This window comes from Lytechinus pictus, chromosome 4 (genome assembly GCF_037042905.1).
Source record: "Lytechinus pictus isolate F3 Inbred chromosome 4, Lp3.0, whole genome shotgun sequence".
Lineage (NCBI taxonomy): Eukaryota > Metazoa > Echinodermata > Echinoidea > Temnopleuroida > Toxopneustidae > Lytechinus > Lytechinus pictus.
The window spans coordinates 23502430-23523526 of record NC_087248.1 but is presented as its reverse complement, the minus strand read 5'-3'; the positions used below and the strand labels follow the sequence as shown (position 1 = coordinate 23523526).

At 36.9% G+C, this 21097-nt stretch overlaps 1 protein-coding gene across 1 annotated transcript in view; it reads left to right on the top strand.

Annotated features, from left to right (window-relative positions):
* Nucleotides 1-21097, top strand: part of LOC129258797 (dystrophin-like) — an 87786-nt gene that overhangs the window by 27132 nt on the left and 39557 nt on the right. Inside the window, exons 3-13 of the mRNA XM_064097994.1 lie at nucleotides 1886-1963; nucleotides 9199-9291; nucleotides 10739-10827; nucleotides 11810-11890; nucleotides 12872-12987; nucleotides 13702-13883; nucleotides 16583-16738; nucleotides 17178-17359; nucleotides 18255-18399; nucleotides 19875-19965; nucleotides 20333-20571. Of these exons, the coding sequence (XP_063954064.1) occupies nucleotides 1886-1963; nucleotides 9199-9291; nucleotides 10739-10827; nucleotides 11810-11890; nucleotides 12872-12987; nucleotides 13702-13883; nucleotides 16583-16738; nucleotides 17178-17359; nucleotides 18255-18399; nucleotides 19875-19965; nucleotides 20333-20571 (1452 nt within the window). The remainder of the gene's footprint in view (nucleotides 1-1885; nucleotides 1964-9198; nucleotides 9292-10738; nucleotides 10828-11809; nucleotides 11891-12871; nucleotides 12988-13701; nucleotides 13884-16582; nucleotides 16739-17177; nucleotides 17360-18254; nucleotides 18400-19874; nucleotides 19966-20332; nucleotides 20572-21097) is intronic.

Below are 21097 nucleotides of genomic sequence, written 5' to 3'. Positions count from 1 at the left end.
GTCTGAATGTGCAGCCTATAATGCTTTGCGTAACTGAAGGCCCTCTATATAGGTGCTAGTCTTTGCGTGGAGACCCACTTGTCGATCAATGTTTCAATCAGGGTCTGTGCCTGCAGACTAGTCTAACTACAAGCAGTTGGAATATTTTTTCAGGTTAAATAGTATACCACTTGCGCTTAGCGCATTGGGTGGAATTCCAATAGCCATGGTTTAGATCTAGTTAAACCTGGGTTAACTTAGACCACACTTTTATGGGGCGCCAGTTGCCAACTAATTCACCATTTAATAACTTATTATCCTGTTGCAAAAAGTGGTCATTAAAATCAATTGAGCCACAAAATGGGGAGAAAAGGAAGATACAAATCATGAATTTTAATGAATTTATTGATACATTATAATTGCTACAAAACTGGAATAAATATTATAAAGCCAAGCATTCTATAGAAGTATGGTTTAAAATTCAAGTTTAGGGTAGGGTTAAACCTAGGTTTGATCATCAGAATACCACCCATTTGGTCTACTATTAATTTGCAATCAATGTGTACACCACACTTGGTATAATTCCAAATTAGCCTAATTATCATTTAGTCTAATTCCCAGTTGGTATAATTTTTCCTTCATCTACAATAGGCCTATTAAAATTATTTTGCACTTTGTAAAGTTCTGAAAATTTGGTTTATAGAAAGTTCATCTAACATAGAGTAAGTGTCGTTGGACCAAGTGGATATTAAACTAAATGGGTAAACCTGCCCAAACCCTGGCGAGAATGCACCCACCCCATAGACGTGAACATATACATGTACCTCATGAATGTATGCACACCCTCCCCCCCTTGGGGAGCAGTTTGGCGATGAACCATCAAATTTTCATAGCTGAAATTGTGAAAAGAATATTATGTGATCTGCAGTCGATGTGAAGATGCTCCCTTAGATATTATATAGACGTTGGATGCGCAATCTCCACTCCCTGGGGAATATTTCAGCAAGGGAATCGAGTCGTTTTAAAGATTGGAATTCGGATTCTGTAAAATATATGTGATCTGTAGTAGATGTGAAAATAATACCTTAAAAGGAATCAAATTGTTTTAAAGATTGGAATTGGGATTCTGAAAAATATATGTGATCTGTATTAGATGTGAAAATGCTACCTCATTGATTTATGCCTATGTGTATTATTACAACCTCCACTCCCTGGGGAGTATTCTTGCAAAAGGAGTCAAGTCGTTTTAAAGATTGGATTCTGAAGAAATATATGTGATCTACAGTAGATGTGAAGATTTTAACTTATTGATAGAGTCCCATGCTCATTATTTGTATACACAGCCTCCACTCCATGGGAAGTATTCCTGCAAAAGGAATCAATTTGTTTTAAAGATTGGATTCTACAAAAAAGAGATCTATAGTAGATGTGAAAATGCTCACTCATTGATACAGGCCTATGCACATTATTTGTATGGGCAACCTCCACTCCCTAGGGAGCATTTTAACTATAAAGAGGAATCAAGTCAGACAATGGACTTGATTTTGAAATAAACATTTAAATACACCTGTAGGAGCTTCAGTAGATGGATATATTGCCTCTTAATAAAATGCATATTGTATACACATTCTCCACTTCCAGGGAGGCATTTCAGGAATGAGCAATCAAGTCATGTAATTGATTGCACTCGAAAGTATGTCATCTATAATAATTGCTAACATGCTGCCTCATGTAATTTGCACTTAATATTTTTTAAATTTGATATTGCGTTTGAGTACATGTTTAACAAATATGTTTCTGATGTTTCTTGTGTTTGCCAATGTTAAAATTCCCGCCCTTGCATTTAAAAGTAATATTGATGGCCACTTTGTAAATGTCAGCAATTCTTTTATTTCATTTTCTGCAGAAACGAGAGCGGGGTCTTATGCGAGTGCATCAACTGAACAACGTCAATAGAGCTCTTCAGGTGTTGCATCAGAACAAAGTAAGCATCGTTTGATTTAGTTTATTCAGGGCTCGACATTAGCAGTGGCCCGGGGCAACCAAAATTGAGAGTAGGGCCACCACAACTCTACAAAAGCCCACACTTGGTTGTCCAGTTTGGCTCACCAAAGTTTTGATAAATTGTAATGTTTTCTATTGTTTTAGGGACACCAAATTTGCCTTGCGGGCCACCGAGAGTGTGAAATTGATAATTCTGGTGGTGGACCATTCAGGCCACCAAAAAAGGTGGACCATTCGGGCCACCAAGAAAAATAGTGTGGAGCCTTGGTCTATTGAATGGATGCATGTTTTCAACTATGCAACCATCACTAGAAAATGCACTTCTTGGATGAAAATTCGCTTGAATGCAACCATATCTGAAACTATACGACTGACACTTGAAAACAAGTTTTGACGTTGAAAATGGCTGCTTGCCCTCATCTGTAGAAACGGATTGATATAGTTGATCGTTACAACGCTGAGAAATCATAAAGTAGGTTGTAAATGGGGAGCATTTCATGAACAGTTTTGTCATCGATTTCCACCCCCTAACTTGCTCTCAGCCAATCAGATGCAAGGATTTGTAGTAGCTTATAACGATAGTCTATGGGAATTACTGACTGTTGGTTTCATGAAATGCCTCCCCCCCTGCTTTTGAATACTGAGCTTCCTAGAGCTCTACTTTTAATTACGAAAACCTTTGAATAATCAGCGTCCTTAGTAAATCCTCCATCTCCATCTTTTTTATTTTATGCCAGGTTTTAAACTTCATGGAGAAATATAATAAGCCTTTGGCATTTCTGCACTTGAAAGAGTATAGGAATTTGGTTTAGAGCCGGAAAATGCATGCTTGGTTCTGATATTGTCCGTTTCTGTGATTAAAACTTCAATTTATGCCGAGCGATGGTTTGTAAATGTTAAAAGTTGTGTGTGTAGCTTGAAAATGCAAAGGGTTCATAAGTATAGTCGTGTGTATACAGAGTGCACCAGCAAAATGAAGCCTGTTTTCAATTCAACACCAATAGTAATCGTGAAATAAATGTCTCCTTTGATTTAAGACCAAATAGTTCTGAGACGTGTTCACTCATGACAGATTACAAAGAATAGATACTGAATGACTTTTAGAAACGATTTGCAAAGAATCTCCATTGTTTTAATTTGGAATCCACTCTCATTTAGAGATAAGTTATAGAAAAAAGGCAAAGAATACAAAGGAGTATGGCATGAACACAAATGTAGTCTGATACAATGACGTTATGGTATCTTGATTCAAATCACTGCTACGTTTATGCGACCAATTTCGAAAGTGATTCTGCAGAAACGTCTTTCCAAACGCCCCTTTCCCGTGTTTCAAGTTTGAGATTTGAGATTTCAGGTTGGTTTACTTCTACTTCTGACTAAACGCAACCATGGGTGCATCGTGGTCTAGTGGTTCTGACTCTCGCATTTCAAACAGAGGGTCGTGGGTTCGAATCCTAGACATGGCGTGTTTTCCTTCAGCAAGAAATTTATCCACACTGCTGCACTCAACCCAGGTGAGGTAAATAGGTACCGGCAGGAAGTAATTCCATAAAAAGCTGTGCGCACCAGAATCGGTAGACTAGCTTAGCCGGGGCAATATAGGAGCGCCGTGAGCACCTAGCAAGGTGGATATGTGTGCTATACAAACCTATATTATTTTCTATTAACCATGAGTCTGCAGAAACATTTTTCTAATCATCGTTCAAATCTTGATTCTAGGGTAAAAAAAAGTGGAGCATGAATGCACCCATAGTAGAATGTAAATATCCTACCTGGGGTATCTGGGCTATTAAAACATGCAACTTTTTTATGCTGCCATTGCTAAGCATCGCCAAGCCTCAACTCGATCCCTTCCAAGCCCATAAGGGTAGCTTTGAAAAGACTTGAACTCGATTCTACAATCTCAAGGGAGTAGGTATGTTTTTGTCGTGTGTCCGCTTCCCTTCTCGCTATCGTTCTTTCTTAATGATGTCTGGAAGGATCTCTATGCAACGGGAAGCCATAAAAGGTGAATTTTGTAGAAAAGGTCTTCAACGCAGGTCTATTGATTAAAAAAAGAAATATGAGCATCGCGGGGTATTAAAGAATGAATGAGAATTACCAGAGATATGTGTTCTAGGTGAAAACAGAAAAAAAGAGAATCTTTATTTCATTTTCCACTCTAAATTTCAAGAATTAAAAATCAATCCAAATTGGGTATGACTAGTGACCAGCCATTAGATTTATTTTTAAACCCAAGGATTAACTTTTAAATCTCAAAACATTTATTGAAATCTTTTTGCTCTGAATTGAAATCTTTTGGCTTTGAATTAGAATCCTGCAAGGTTTCTTTTATTCTGTCCATATTGTAGATTTGACAGCATATTACAAACCTTTTCTGTCTCTAAGCCTATTCTTGCATGTAATAAACCATGCTAGGTGAGATATATATATTGAGAGGATTTTTTTGTTTGGTCATAAACTGATGTCTTCAGGCTGCTAGCTCGGTGTGATAAGCTAATAATATGCTGGTCAGCCGTCGTTGTGGGAGGTATATTTATTCTAGCGCAGATTTGTACATCTTATATCAACATGCAGACAGAGAGGCCCTGAGCGAGCTGCTTTTGAAGAAAAACGTTTTCCAGCCTCGAGGTGATAAAGCTGTATGTTGGAATTGCCATGGTTTAAAAAGAAGAGTAACTTCAGAGTTTCCGCTTTCAAGATTAATTATGTCTGGCAAGAATGGAAATGGAATACATTTTCCATCATTATTGTGTCTGTAATAGATTTGTGATAGGAAATGATAACAATATTAATGATGATGATGATGATTATAATAATAATGATAATAATAAAAGTAATAATAATAGCAATGATTATAACAATAATAATAATGATAATGATAGTAATAGTAATAGTAATAATAATAATAATAATAATAATGATAATACTACTACTACTACTACTACTAATAATAATATGCAGCATTTATAAAGCGCTTCATACAAATTTGTATTAAGCGCTGCATACTATTACCCCAGCTTTAGCACGGCTATCCTGATTGGACGATCGAACATTCAAGGAATTACTTCCTACCGGGTACCCATTTACTACACCTGGGTGGAGAGTGACAACGGACACGAGTGCTGCGGTGGAATTTGAACCCCGGACCTTGTGGTTCAAAGTCTAGCGACTTATCCTCTAAGCCACAACACCTCTACACCTCTGATAGATTTGAGAAACCTTTGAAATATTACTTTTGTTTGCTTCTTCAATTTGAAAAAAAAAGAAAACAGAACTTTCTCCAGCTGACATTTTAAATGGACTGCTTATTTTTAGAGGATGCAATTGGATTACGTCAAAAAGTGAATCTTTCCCCGAAGCATTGTTCTGTTGAATTGATCACTCTGCTACATTTATTCAATCAAATAGACTTTCTTAATCTAGCTTCATCAAGCATGCACAGAAGCAGCAGGATGAGAATGGATCTGTCACCACATGGGGCAAGCCAGTAGCCCTGTCCTCATTATCCCTCTGTCTTGTTTCCATTATCAGCCTTGCGCTTTCTCTGCAGAACACAGAAATTTGATCAGGGAGAGGGATACTCTAGAGAGTGAAGAATAGTGAAGGTTGATTAATGAATAATTAACCATTAGGATTTATGTCATCATAATGAGATTTTAAATCAACAAATGTGTTCCTGTGCCAAAAAGCTTACTCATCGGTACAAATACTACATATATACTGCGACTACGCGTACCGCAACAAATGGGACTACTGCTATTACTTGAGGTCTATTACTACGTCTAACAACAATAACAACAACTACTTATTCTACTACATGTACTATTACTACTGCTGCAGCTGCTGCTGCTGCTGCTGCTGCTGCTGCTGCTACTGCTACTACTACTACTACTACTACTACTACTACTACTACTACTACTACTACTACTACTACTACTACTACTACTACTACTACTACTACTACTACTACTACTACCACCACCACCACCACCACCACCACCACCACCACCACCACCACCACTACTACTACTACTATTACTACTACTACTACTACTACTACTACTACTACTACTACTACTACTACTACTACTACTACTACTACTACTACTACTACTACTACTACTACTACTACTACAACTACTACTACTACCAACACCACTACTACTACCACAACTACTACTAATGCTGCTGCTGCTACTGCTACTACTACCACTACTACTACTTCTTCTTGATTTATTGATATTTTATTATACGTCAAACGAGTGCCCGTCTGCGTTTTGTTTGCTGCTAAGTTTGTTAATGTTTCGTTTTACATTCAAATCCTAATGTGAATCTTAATGCTGTAACATTCTGTACATACGTTATGCATTTTGTAAATATGTTTATTGTTATTCAGGGCCCCATGGAAGACCACTACTTATTGGTGAATGGGCTACCCTGTCAAAATATCAGAAATAAATAAATAAATAAATAAAAAAACAGTAGTAGTAGTAATACTTCTTCTACCACTAACATTATACTGCTGTTATTATGACTACCATTATGACTACTTTTGACTCCTACTTCTTGTACCAATTCTACTGTGATGACATTACAAAGAGAATTCAGTCACTGTTTTTTAATCAAAATTGCTTTGTTTCACTGGTGTATAGATAGGTACACTGGACCCCCCCAAAAAAAAAAAAAAAATTCTACAACTATGGTGGAAAAAAAAATGAAAAAGAGGGATGAAAGGAAAATAAAGGAAACAAAAGGAAAAAGGATTCATATTTTGAATATTTTTTAAATAATTTACCATGAAATAAGATTTTGGTTTTATATTTTAAAAATTTCACACTCTCGCTTTGCTCGATTGCCACTGGTTTTGTTTTGTAGTGTGGATGTGTCCAGTAGGTGTGACTGTAGCCATCACTATACTGATTAACGTCATGCTTTGATGCAATGTTTAGTAAACACAGACCCATTCTATAACCTTCTATAATCCATCATGCTGAGATTGGACTTCTATAGGCTTCTCTCTTTAGGTGGTTTCAGACCGCCTCGAAGTTCGCCAGTTCCAGGTATTCTCTGATCGGGAAATTTACCCCGATCAGAAAATACCAGGTATTTTGGCGGTGTGAAAGCAAACTACGCGTAATATCCCCGAAAGAAAATACCCGATGAATAGTAGGTACTTGGCGAAATTACGAGAACTTTCGCGGGGATTTTTCCAAGGTCGTGGGTATTTTGGCGGTCTGAAAGCAAATTACGGGAACTTTTAGCCCAGCGTGTCGTTGGGTGCGGCGCCGTGCATGGGTTGCTGCTGGGCTAAATAGTGATTTTGAATTTCGCGCCTTGCTGCTTATCAGACCATACTGCGCATGCTCGTAACTTCAGGAATTTATCCCGAAGGGTATGTTTCAGGGCGGTGTGAATGCAGGAATAATTAATGGGTATTTTTCAGCCTAAAAAAGTTCTCGTAATTTAACGGGGATTTTTGTGATCGAGGCGGTTTGAAACCACCTACTGTTTCTCTTTCTCTTTCTTTGTCTCTCTCCCCCCTCTCTACTTTTCGTTCTCTTTTTCTCAATGGCCCGTATTCTGAAGTCGGGTTTAACTTTCACTCGGGTTTAAAGTTGTGGTTTAAGTATGGATAGCCAATCGTTACCTAAATCACTAACAGTAGAGATATGACATTCCAGCTCATTTGGCTCTCAAATCATTCATAATTGTCTAGGAAGTGTAAATAGATGATTGTCGTCACCATCGATGAATCAGGAAAGAGCACAGTAAACATAAATTCAACTTCAAATTCAAATTCATTTATTTCACATCTCTTAAAAAACAGGGTACAATACATAGTGCATTAATTTGATAGAGTAAAAACAACAATGACAGTTGTACAATTAAGACAAAAAAATAAGAAAAAACAGAGTAATAAATGGTTTGTGAAGAAACATACAAAATTGACACTTTTTGGCTTCCCATAATTTTAGCACAGAGTTAGACCATGGTCTAAGTTAAACCCGACTTCAGAATACGGGCCTGTCTCTCTGACGCTCCCATCCTCTCATATTCTCTCTTCTTTCTCCATCTCTCCTTTTCTTCCCCTCTCTCTGTCTATCTCTCTGTATTTCTCCATCATTCGCTATCTTTTACTCTCTTTTTTTTCTCACTTTCTCTACGATAGGCTCTGTACTGGTAAACTAAGCATTGATTGATATTTGCCACACCCCACCCAACAGAATGGGTCCCCATTCTGTTGGTGTGTTTCAATTGCTGAATACTCTGTTTCAGAGTCAATTTGCTATATATTGAGGATAAATTGTAATTGGTCTACCCCCACTTGGTCTACTTTCCATTTGGTCTCATCCCACATGGTCTAATCCTAGTTTATCTTCAACCAGTTCGTCTAAGAACTGTCTAGAAATGGTGTCCCTTGGTGAAGAATGTCTTCACAGTAAATCGCCACTTGGTCTACCCCCACTTTGTCTACTTTCCATTTGGTCTCATTCCAGTTGGTCTAATCTTAGTTTATCTTCTAACCACTAGGTCTAATTGCCATTTAGCCCATTTTCCAGTTTGAAATTTCCAGATAGGCTTCACCAGATCTGTCTAATATCCACTTACTTAGTGTATATAGATGAACACTTTATGAACTATATTTTCATTTGTCGAAGTAAAAAAATAAGAAATCATGTTAGACCAACTGGGCATTAGGCTACATGACAATTAGACTAAATGGGAACTAGACCAAGGATGATGTAGACCAAATGGCAATTAGACCTAATTAATTGTAGACCATATAGCCCGTATTCTGAAGTCGGGTTTAACTTAGACCATGGTCTAACTCTGTGCTAAAGTTATGGGAAGCCAAAAGTGTCAAAATTTTTAGTAAGTTGTATTATTCTTATGTTTACTTTACTTTTTCATGATTCTTCAGTGGTGAAGACAATCATCTATTTATACTTCCTAGACAATTATGAATGATTTGAGAGCCAAATGAGCTGAAATATGATATCTCTACTGTTAGTGATTTATGTAACAATTGGCTATCCATACTTAAACCACAACTTTAAACCTGAGTTTAAGTTAAACCCGACTTAAGAATACGGGTCTATGAGTTCAAGTATATGAGAAGTAGACTAAACTGCTTTTATTCCAGGTGAATAGTGCTTTATCAGCAGTTTGGCTATATTCTCTGAATATCCAAAATAAATTTTTTTCTTTCAGGTTCGATTGGTAAATATTAGCAGTAATGACATCGTTGATGGCAACCCAAAGCTAACCCTCGGTCTCGTCTGGAGCATCATCGCTCACTGGGAGGTCAGTATCCAAACCTTACTTGATTAACCTCTTGGCTACCGAATACTGTAATTTCCATAGACTTTGTACATGGATCACCTGGTTCCAGTAGGCAATGGGTTAACCTGTTGACTACTGAATTCTGTAATTCCCATTGACTTTGTTCAGGACAGGATCACCCTGTTCAAATAAGCAATGGGTTTTACCCGTTGACTACAGTAACTGAATTTTGTAATATTCCATAGGCTTCATGTAGTCGTCAATGGGTTAACCTGGAACTACTGAGCCCCGTCTTACAAAGAGTTACGATTGATCCGATCAATCGTAACTCTATGGAAATCCATCAGTGTCATAATTTTTTTCTATGAAAAATTTGCATAATGTCCTTTGTATGCAAAGAGAAGCGCAGTGAATTTTCAAGAAAACAATGAATGCATGAATATGCATCTAGCTAGAAAATATTTTGAACAAACATGCATAAGGGATGTTGACGTTGCTGGCCGTCCGTAGTTGCGATTGATCGGATCAATTGTAACTCTTTGCAAGACGGGGCCCTGAATTCTATGATTCCTGTCGGCTTTGTTGATATTGTTTTCCTCTCTTAGTAATAGTATGAATATAAGGTACAGGTAAACTAGGATAAGTCGACCCTCTATAATTCAAATAATGGAAAAAAAATTTAGTGTCATATACCTCTCCTAGGTTGAATTCCTCCTCTTAAAGTCAAACAGTTTTCTGTGGTCCTAACTCATTTGACCCAGTAAAAGTTATGTGTATGTCTTTCACTGTTTTGTTTTTCCTTTGTTAAAGGGGAATCCAGCCTTGGCCATAAAATGTGTTAGGAAGGAGAAAAATAAATTAAACAGAATGGTGAAAGTTTGAAAGAAATCGGACAAGCAATAAGAAAGTTATAGCTGCTTTAAAATTGAGATCACTAATACTATGTAGATTTCAAATTGGCAACTGAGTAAGAAAATTATGACAAGGGGCAAGGACAATTTTCCCATAGGCTATGTACTTTATTATCAGGGATTTGTGGTTTTCTCCTAAGTACCCATTCCCCTGGGGCAGTAATCTAAATATAACCCATGTAGTATATTGTTGTATGTCCTCATGAAAGAAAAATATAATTTGAAATAAAACTTTTGGGAAAAATGACATTTTAGACATAATATGTATTGGAGTACATGGAAGAGTAGTCCTTGCCTTACATCACTATGACATCCCATATGCAGCCAATTTGAAGTCTCCATGGGTATAGTGATCACCAATATTTACAACATTTAAAAATTCATAACTTTCTTGTTGTTTGTCAAATATTGTTCAAACTTTCACCTATCAACTTGTCTGATTTTTCTTTTCCTTATAAAAACAAGTCTTTATTTGGGTTGGATTCCCCTTTAAATCAAATGTTGATTGAAATATTTCCATTTGTTTACATAATATATATATTTTTTCATTTTGATAGGCCAAAGCTGTCCTGAAAGACACTGATAGTAGTATGGAACAACAGTACGAACGGACTGTATTAACATGGTGTAAAGAAACAACGCAGGGGTGAGTATCGATACGCAAAGAGATACTTCGAGACAAAGAGACAAAGATACATTTGGTAGCACGGAACAACAGTACGAACAGACTTTATGAACACGATGGAAAGAATTAAAAAACATAGGAATGAGTAATTAAGAGACTGAAACATTGACTATGAGATAAAGAGATTCCCTGAGACATAGAGACAAATAAACATTGGGTTGTATAGAAGGATTGTATTATTATGGTGTAAAAGAAACAATGTGCGGGTGAGTAAATACCAAACAGACCCCCAAAATTCTATGAGACACGGATATAGTGATTGTTTGTCTCTTTATAATAGCATATCTGATATAAAATTATAAAGAGAGACAATCATTTGGTAGTATGAAAGTAGTAAACATCCAGCTCACATTTGGACTGGGTAATTTCAGAGGATCAAATAAAATGGAATTAAAAAGTGAATCTTTTCTGAAAGCTTAGTCTCTTGAATCGATGATTACTCTGCTACATTTATTCAATCATATAGGCCCGAATTCACAAAGGTGGTTTTTAAAACCCACGTTTGAGTCCATGGTTTATGCACATTTCCTGTATAAATTACGCTTATTTTTACTGCATGTATTAAAAAATGTCCAATTCTGACGCGCATTTTTGTCACAGTGCGCCAAATTGACGCCTTGCTGTGGTTATCCATGCTATTTCATTCATGAGTCCACTGTTTTGAATTAATGGGTCCACTCTTCAAACAGTGGACTCATGAATAAAATAGCGTATCTAACCATGGTAACAGGCGTCAATTTGGCGCACTGTGATAAAAGCGCGCATCAGCAGTGGAATTTTTTATACACGCGCCCGATACGCGCTAAATTAAGCGTAATTTATACAGGAAATCTGCATAAACCATGGATTCAACCATGAGTTTTCAAAACCACCTTTGTGAATTTGGGCCATTTACTTTTAATTCAGATTCATCTAACTCTATTGTGTTATATTTTCTTTTCAGATATGAGCGTGTAGATGTGAAAAACTTTACAAGTAGCTGGAGAGATGGTTTAGCTTTCAACGCCATCTTGCATAGATATAGGTCAGTATCGTCGTCAAGTAGTAGACTTTTTAAAATTATTTTTGACCCAAAATCTCTTTGATTTGCCAAATTTATGACTATTAGCTATGCCAAAGTACCAGCGCTGGACAATTTTCGTACTTTATATAACAATTCTAAGCTTTATCCTTGGCTATAGTCCTACATATAGAGATTGTTTGAGGTTTTGTTATGTGGAGTTAGACTGACCAGAAACAATTTTCATGGATGAATGAAAATTGAAGAAATAAGAAGGAAAATAAATATGAGGATGAGGAACTTCATTAAGATTCATCCCCTAAAATGATTATTTATTGCTTTAGATAATTCTTCGTTGATGAATTACTCATAGATTTGCAACTAAAAAAACTTGTTCTCTGCCAGTCTGATGCAACGATTTGTAGTAACTTATAAACAATAATAGTTGGTGAAAATCACTGACTTTTGTATCGTGAAATGCTCCCCCTAAAAGTTGCCAGATGTGGAAGTCTTATTTTGGTTGGGTTGGCCAAGATGCTTACATGTAGGTGTTTTTTTAAATGTTGTCTGCCGATATGTAACTACATGTCAGTACTGACAACTGTCACAAAACGATCCCTTGTACCCCTCCCCCTTTCGTATTCAAGCAACCGACAACTCGAGAAATTGTGAAACAAATAGCCGGTGACTTTCACAAACTAATTTGTTCTGAGCCAATCAGATGCAATGATTTCAGTAGCTTATAACCATTGTCAGTGAAAATCGCTGACTGTTTGTTTTATGAAATGCTTTCCAGTGTATTATCTCGTTTGACTGTTCCCTTTAACTTGGTTGACAACCGATATGAATTGCTTCTGGCTTCTATCATGATATAAACTTTTCCCTTCCAACGCGCTCTAACTCAAGTCTCCTGACGTCCCTATATAGTAGCCTGTTTGTGATAAGATAACCGGATACTTGTGTTTAATTCCCGCTGCATCTTCTCCTATCTCCTTCTGTATACAGACCTGACCTTTTTGTTTATCACGACCTATTCAAGGAAGAGCCTGAAGCGAGGCTAGAGCATGCCTTTACAGTCGCACATAGTCATTTCAACGTAGATAGACTCCTTGATCCAGAAGGTTTGCATAATCTTTTAATCTTTATTTTTAAGTCAGAAAATGGACTTGAATGGTTTATACAATGATATCACTTATAGGAAAGTATGATTAGAACCCATTAAGATTCTTCAGTTACACCAATGAAACAGATTCCACACTAATATGTTAAAATTAATAAGTTATTATGAAAGGCATGTACATTTTGTGTCGGCATGTCAGGATCCAATGACCGGGATAGTAATATATTTTTAAAGTGCTTCATGTCGTTCAGATGTATTAAGTGCTTCTGTATAATATGAACAAGACTGATAATGTAGTTGGATATTACTACCAATTAGCATAGTTTGAGCAGGGCAATAGTTTTACTCTTGCCTTGATAGAAAAAATGATTGTTATATAACATAAATATATATTCTAGAAATATAAATAATTCTTGTCCCTCAATGATCTTCAGCCTATAGGCCTAATATTTTCACTTCAGGGCGATAGTTTTTGCCAATGCCCTCCTGAGCAGTCAATACATGTACACTGTTTATTAGTATCATTATTATTATTTTGTGTCCTTTCTTGTTGATTTCAGACGTCAATGTCGGTGTACCAAATAAGAAGTCTGTTTTAATGTATTTGACATCCCTTTATAAAGTACTATCGACACAAAGCTTCTTGATACAAGAGACTGATCGAGTAGTAGGATATTAGTAGTATTAATTATTTTGTATTCTCTCTTGATTTCAGACATCAATGTCGGTGTACCTGATAAGAAGTCTGTGTTAATGTATGTAACGTCCCTTTATAAAGTACTATCGACACAAAGCACCTTGATACAAGAGACTGACCGTGTAGTCGGTTCACAAACTTCGCTCAATCTCAGTCGCAGTTCAGCGCAGGAGAGTTTTAACACTGCATCGCCAGACCTGGTGAGTCGATTAATTACTACATTGGTAGACAAATTAACTACTTTGTGCATTTCATAATACATGCACCAGCGGCATTCGTTTTCATGAGTGGTTTGAGGGTCAACAAAATTTTTGGAAGACATCCAAGACAGCACAGAACACGAGTGAGAATGTTTAAAGGTCTTTAAATGAATGATGAATCCGGTGCATGGGAAAGAATAAGGATTAAATAATGTAGTAGAACTTCAGTGAGATCCATGGAAAACTACAATGTTTAAAATGAGGTTTGAAAGCGCTAACTTCACTGTCATCATCCAATCTTTCAGGATACACAGTACGTGAATGAGCAACATTACAATATCTTGCGCAAATTTATTATAAAACGCACAAATTGTAATGTTGGTATGAAAATAATCTATTTCATTGATTTTGATTTGGTAATAGTGACTGACTGACTCATTTATGTTGAAGGGTAATGCTGATCATCTACATGTAGTTACTGAATGATATTGGCATTGATAGAGTAATAAATGAATAATTTACCAATACATTTGGCGGACCTGAATCATTAATGCCGACTCGGTGAATGATATTGACTTTAGTATGCAAAGTGACTAATTATCGGCTCAGATTAACAGACAAATGAATAATATTGTCTGAGACTGATTAATTCATTTAGAGTTATACTGATTCTTTGATTAATTTTGATTGATTTAATCTGACTATCCTAATTTATTAATCGAGTAAAACTGACTGATAGTCATGTGATAATATTTAGGAGGTAATTATTATTGACTAATTGATTTAGATTTGGAGCAATGCGGAATCATTAATATTGATTGATTCCTCTTTTGACAAACTTTTTTTTTGCTTCTTTTAAGAAAATTAATGCCACAAATATGTTGTGAAGAAGCAAAAGCAATCCAGTATGCTTCAAATGATTCCAGTTTTCCAATTATAATAAAATGTCCATTACAATGAATTCATGTACATGCATATACAGAAATTCACAAACCAAGTTTCATCAATGGTACATGCAATTCTGTTTGAATTGAAAGACTCAGGCCCGTATTCTGAAGTCGGGTTTAACTTAGACCATGGTCTAACTCTGTGCTAAAATTATTGGAAGCCAAACGTTTCAAAATTTTGTTTACAGTGAATGCTTCTCATGTTAACTGTGCTCTGTACTAATTCTTTAATGGTGAAGACAACTGTCATACCGTAAGTAACGGACTATAAACCGCACCCGTGGATTAACCGCACCCCCAACTTTGGACTAAAAAATAAAAAATAAAAAATCCTTCTCACATTTACATGCATATTTGAGGTACATGTACGAAGAAACAAAACTCAGTTAAAGATTTCAAGGTACCCAAAGAGATTGCTGGTATGCGGAAATCTGCTGTTCTTGATCAATTCATCGAAATGTTAGCAAGAAAGAAAAGTCCCGACAATATTGGCCACTTACACACACACTCACCTCACAGTCACAGTGTACACACACACAGCACTGCTGTTCTTACATTGCAAACTACGATATGGTACCAGCAGTACATCTTATCAAATTATGATGTGTCTTTCCCGGCGTAGGAGGAAGAAACATTCACATTTCTTGCATCACAACCTCACAATCACTTTCAGAATTTGTCTAGCATTCGATGTCTTAGCATGAATTTTGGATACGGGATTACAGGAAGGTTCAAGAAACAAAGAAATTGACATTTTTTCCATTTGTTTTTACGGCTTCGTGCCGTCTCGAGTCTTAGCTCGTGCGTAGTGTACATGGTATCTTCCCATTACCCGCGGCTCATACCCCTCTAAACGACATTGCCCACTCGATGTGTTGTGAACTGGCAGACGTCTTACATGTTCGGGAGGGGTTACGGCGGGCTGGCTCAGACCCGTCACCGTGGATAAACCGCACCCCCGACTTTTGCTTCTATCCCGCCGAGAAAAAGGTGCGGTTAATAGACCGTTACTTACGGTACTTGTCCTTCCCAGGCAGTTGAAAATGTTTTGGGAGTCAATTGAGCTGATACATTGAACCTCTACTGTTATAGATTTACTGAATGTAACAACTGGCTTTCCATAGTAAAACCACAACTTAAAACCGGAGTTTGAATTAAACCCGACTTCAGAATATGGGCCCGAATTCACAAAGGTAGTTTTGAAAACCCACGATTGACTCCATGGTTTATGCAGATTTCCTGTGTAAATTACACTTAATTTAGCACGTATTGGGCGCGTGACTAAAAATGTCCAATGCTAATGCGCGCTTTTGTCACAGTGCGCCAAATTGACACCTGTTACCATGGTTAGATACGCTATTTTATTCATGAGTCCACTATTTGAAGAGTGGACCCATTAATTTAAAACACTGGACTCATGAATGAAATAGCATGGATAACCCATAACCATGGCAACAGGCGTCAATTTGGCGCACTGGGACAAAAGCGTGCATCAGCATTGGATATTTTTGTATTTACGCAGTAAAATAAGCGTAATTTATACAGGAAATCTGCATAAGCCATGGAATCAACCATGGGTTTTCAAAACCACCTTTGTGAATTCGGGCCATAGAGACTTACCAGGAGAACATAGAGACTGTCCTAGCCTTTATGTTAAAGGAGATATTGACTTAAAGAGAGAGCAGTCTCATATCGAGCCTCCATGATGTTTCTAAAAAAAACTCTTCTCTACCCCATTGTTATTTTGTGCAGTCCTTATCCGACATGAGTGAGATAGATATAGAGAGTTACCAGGGGAACATGGAGACAGTCCTGGCCTGGCTCCTGAATGCAGAGAGCCACCTGGAGCACGAGGAGGAGGTCTCCAGCAATGTGGATGAGGTCAAGGAGCAGTTCCATGTACATGAGGTACGGAGAAGATGGGTGATTTTCAGGGATGATGATGGTGATGGTGGTGAAAATGATGATGATGATGATAGGGATGATGATGATGATGATGATGATAATGGTGATGATGATGATGATGGAGATGACGAAGATTATTAATGGTGATGATGATGATGATGATGATGATGATGAAGATGATGTAATGAAGATAATGTTGATAATGATGATGATGGTGATGATGATGATGATTATGATGATGATGATGATGATGATGATGGTGATGGTGATGATGATGGTGGTGATGATGGTGATAATGATGATGGTGATGATGATGATGATGATGGTGGTGATGATGATGATGATGTTGTTGATGATAATGTTGAGGATGATGATGATGATAGGGATGACGATGATAGGGGTGACGATGATGATGATGATGACAAACTTGTTCACCCTTCAGAAATTCATGGTGGAGCTGATGACCCATCAGAATAGCGTTGGGAATGCCCTACAGGAGGGGAACCACCTCATCATAGAAGGAAAGGTCAACGAGGAGGAGGAGAGCGAGATACGAGAGCAGATGACCCTGCTCAACAGCCGCTGGGAAGCCCTCAGGTTATCAGCTATGGAAAGACAGTCACTGTGAGTAATATGATTATGACAGTAGCAACATTTTATACAACCATATAAACCTAACAATACCTACAACAGTAACATTTTCAATGATAACTCAAGCAATTCAGTGTTCTCGTTATTTGCATAAAACATGCACAAGTACATGTATATACTTGATTAAAATTAAAAACCTATCTATTCCAATAGTAAGTACAGCATCTGGGAAGATCTTGCTCTAGCGCAATAGAATATATAGAAATAGTTTTTGTGCTATATAAATGCATATCATTATTATTATTATTGTACTAAGATAAAAACAAGATTTTGCAATTTACATTTAACTTCAACAACAGTTCCAATGATATCAACAATAGAATATCAATAAGAAGGATAACAATGAAATTGTCAGTTAAAACAATATCAACAAAGAATATCAAAACAATGATAACAGCAGCAATACACATTGACATTTCAAACAATGTCAACAAAAGAACATCAACAACAATCCTTACAGCAACAACAACAACATTGACAGTTAAAACAATATAAACAAAACAACAACAATGATATAAGCACCAATAACAGTAAAACCATTGACAGTTTAAATGATATCACCAAAAGAACAACAACATCAACATCAGTAATTTGTAATCTGATGGGACGCTATTGAATTATCAGCTATGGAAAGAGTAATTAATCCTAGCAACGCTAACAGCAGCAGTCATAAGAGCAATAATACCAACAACACTGATTGTTAAAATGATAACAACATATTAGAATTAGTGATGTGAGTTCTGCCTCACATTTCAGAACACTGATGTTGATGAACTATGTTGCTTTATTTGTTACTGAGGCTTATATATGTGTAGATCTATAATTTTCATGTATCATAATTATCTTCTCTTTTCGAATGTTGACATAGATTACATGAAGTACTTATGCAGCTACAGCAGAAGCAACTCAAAGACCTGAGGGATTGGCTCACAAAGACAGAACAGTTCATCGACGACAGAAGCTTCATCGGCGATTGCTTGGAAGCCGTCGATAAACAGATCAATGATCTGCGGGTGAGTTCATATGATACTTGACGTCTCTTGTGTGCTTGAAAACTCTGGGAAACATTTCTTAAAGTGTATGGAAAGTATGCCACTTCCAAATGAAAATTAAGAAGAAAAAAACCACATGCATATGAGGAAAGATATGACTTGGATAATGGTCTTGCAGAGTTGAATATAGTCTTAATATTGCACTCTTTTTCTCCATTGAATGAATATGTAAAATGTATAGGACAGGTAATATGCTAAAATATTGCATACCAACATGTAGAGCTGTGGGAGGGGGGGGGGGGGGGAGGATGTTGAACAAAGAGTTCAGTTTGACTTAGAGTCATACTTAAATGCCAGCATGCGTGATATGTAACACGCAATCTTATTGATTAATATGCAGTAGTGTGTGTCCTCTTGGCATGATTTGACCAATGCGGTGATGCCTTTTATACTGCAGGCAAATGGGAATTTAAGTGAGACTTTACACTCAAAACTTTGTGAATCACCTCTCAGGAAGGTAATTGATACAAGATTTTATTGTATCGAAAAGGGGCTTGTATACGTTTATAATAATTCTTTAAAACGATGATGCTTTTTATACCGCACGCAACTTGGAATGTAAGTGTGACTTTACACTCAAAACTTTGTGAATCACACCTCTCAGGAAGGTAATTGATACAAGATTTTATTGTATCGAAAAGGGGCTTGTATACGTTTATAATAATTCTTTAAAACGATGATGCTTTTTATACCGCACGCAACTTGGAATGTAAGTGTGACTTTACACTCAAAACTTTGTGAATCACCTCTCAGGAAGGTAATTGATACAAGATTTTATTGTTTCGAAAAGGGGCTTGTATATGTTTATAATAATTCTTTAAAACGATGATGCTTTTTATACCGCACGCAACTTGGAATGTAAGTGTGACTTTACACTCAAAACTTTGTGAATCACCTCTCAGGAAGGTAATTGATACAATATTTTATTGTATCGAAAAGGGGCTTGTATATGTTTATAATAATTCTTTAAAACGATGATGCTTTTTATACCGCACGCAACTTGGAATGTAAGTGTGACTTTACACTCAAAACTTTGTGAATCACCTCTCAGGAAGGTAATTGATACAAGATTTTATTGTATCGAAAAGGGGCTTGTATATGTTTATAATAATTCTTTAAAACGATGATGCTTTTTATACCGCACGCAACTTGGAATGTAAGTGTGACTTTACACTCAAAACTTTGTGAATCACCTCTCAGGAAGGTAATTGATACAAGATTTTATTGTATCGAAAAGGGGCTTGTATATGTTTATAATAATTCTTTAAAACGATGATGCTTTTTATACCGCACGCAACTTGGAATGTAAGTGTGACTTTACACCCAAAACTTTGTGAATCACCTCTCAGGAAGGTAATTGATACAAGATTTTATTGTTTCGAAAAGGGGCTTGTATATGTTTATAATAATTCTTTCTTTACTATTGTTATTAACAGGATCTCCAAGAGGACCTGGAGAAACAACAGAGACAGGTTAATTCCCTATCTCACATGGTGGTCGTGGTCGATGAGAGCAGCCCAGAAAATGGTAGGTTTCCAATGGATTCATCCCCTCAAATTAGTACGGACTCTGGGCGGATCAGATTAGTGCGGACCTATGCCCTGTCCTTAGAATCAATCTCAAATTGTAATTGATCTACAGTTGTATGGTTAAGAGATGGGGTTGTTCAATCCATCGCTTGGATAGTGATTTGGATCTATTGTAAATCCTTGTAAGAACTCTTATTTGAGAATCATGAAGGCGTTATCGAATGAATGTGGTACCTGAAAATGCTGGTTCTGAGGGTGCATCTTGCACAAATGCGGCAATATGGATACTGATATTCACTGTACACTCTTACATGTAGATACATATTTTATCGCCCCAAGTTCAATCTTCTATCTTTTCATGGCAGCAACGGCAGTTCTAGAGGAACAGCTGACCAGTCTTGGAGAGCGTTGGGCCAGCGTCTGCCAGTGGACAGAGCAGCAGTGGTCAGTACTCCAGGATGTCCAGCTTCAGTGGCAGCGGTACGTGGATGCCCAGAGGCAGTTTGAGGCCTGGTTGAGCAAGGCCGAATCCTCCTTGGCCATCATGAGACTGACCCAGCCGCACTCGGACACCGATGCCATGGAGATGCTCAAGAAGATCAAGGTACAGTTCTTCCATAGATACCCTAGGAGTGTTTCATGTAACACATAGTCAGTGATTCTTACTGACTCGTTATAAGCTACTGAAATCCTTGCATCTGATTGGCTCAGAGAAAATTTGCCAGTAAAATCTCTGATTATATGTTTGTGAAACACTCCTTAGAAGTGAATCTAATGGATGTTTATGAAGCTTCAGAGGCAGTTTTTATACCGATACAGAATTGAATAAAATTAATAACATTCATGAATTTCCACCATATTGTTGAAAAGTTTGATCGTTTCTTCTACCTAAGAAATGATGTCAGAGCATCTCCATTTATGTAGGTAGCGAACTTAAGCTCTTAATAATGAAATAAAAATATTTTGCTTTTATATATTGCTGAATGCATAAGGATGATGTCTATAAATGCCTTTAAGATCATTTTTTTTACAAATTATTACTAATGGTTGAAAGTGCTTTGAAGGATACAGAAAAGGGACTTGGACAAGAGACTTGGTAATGAACATTAATGTCTTCTCAAAGGGCACTA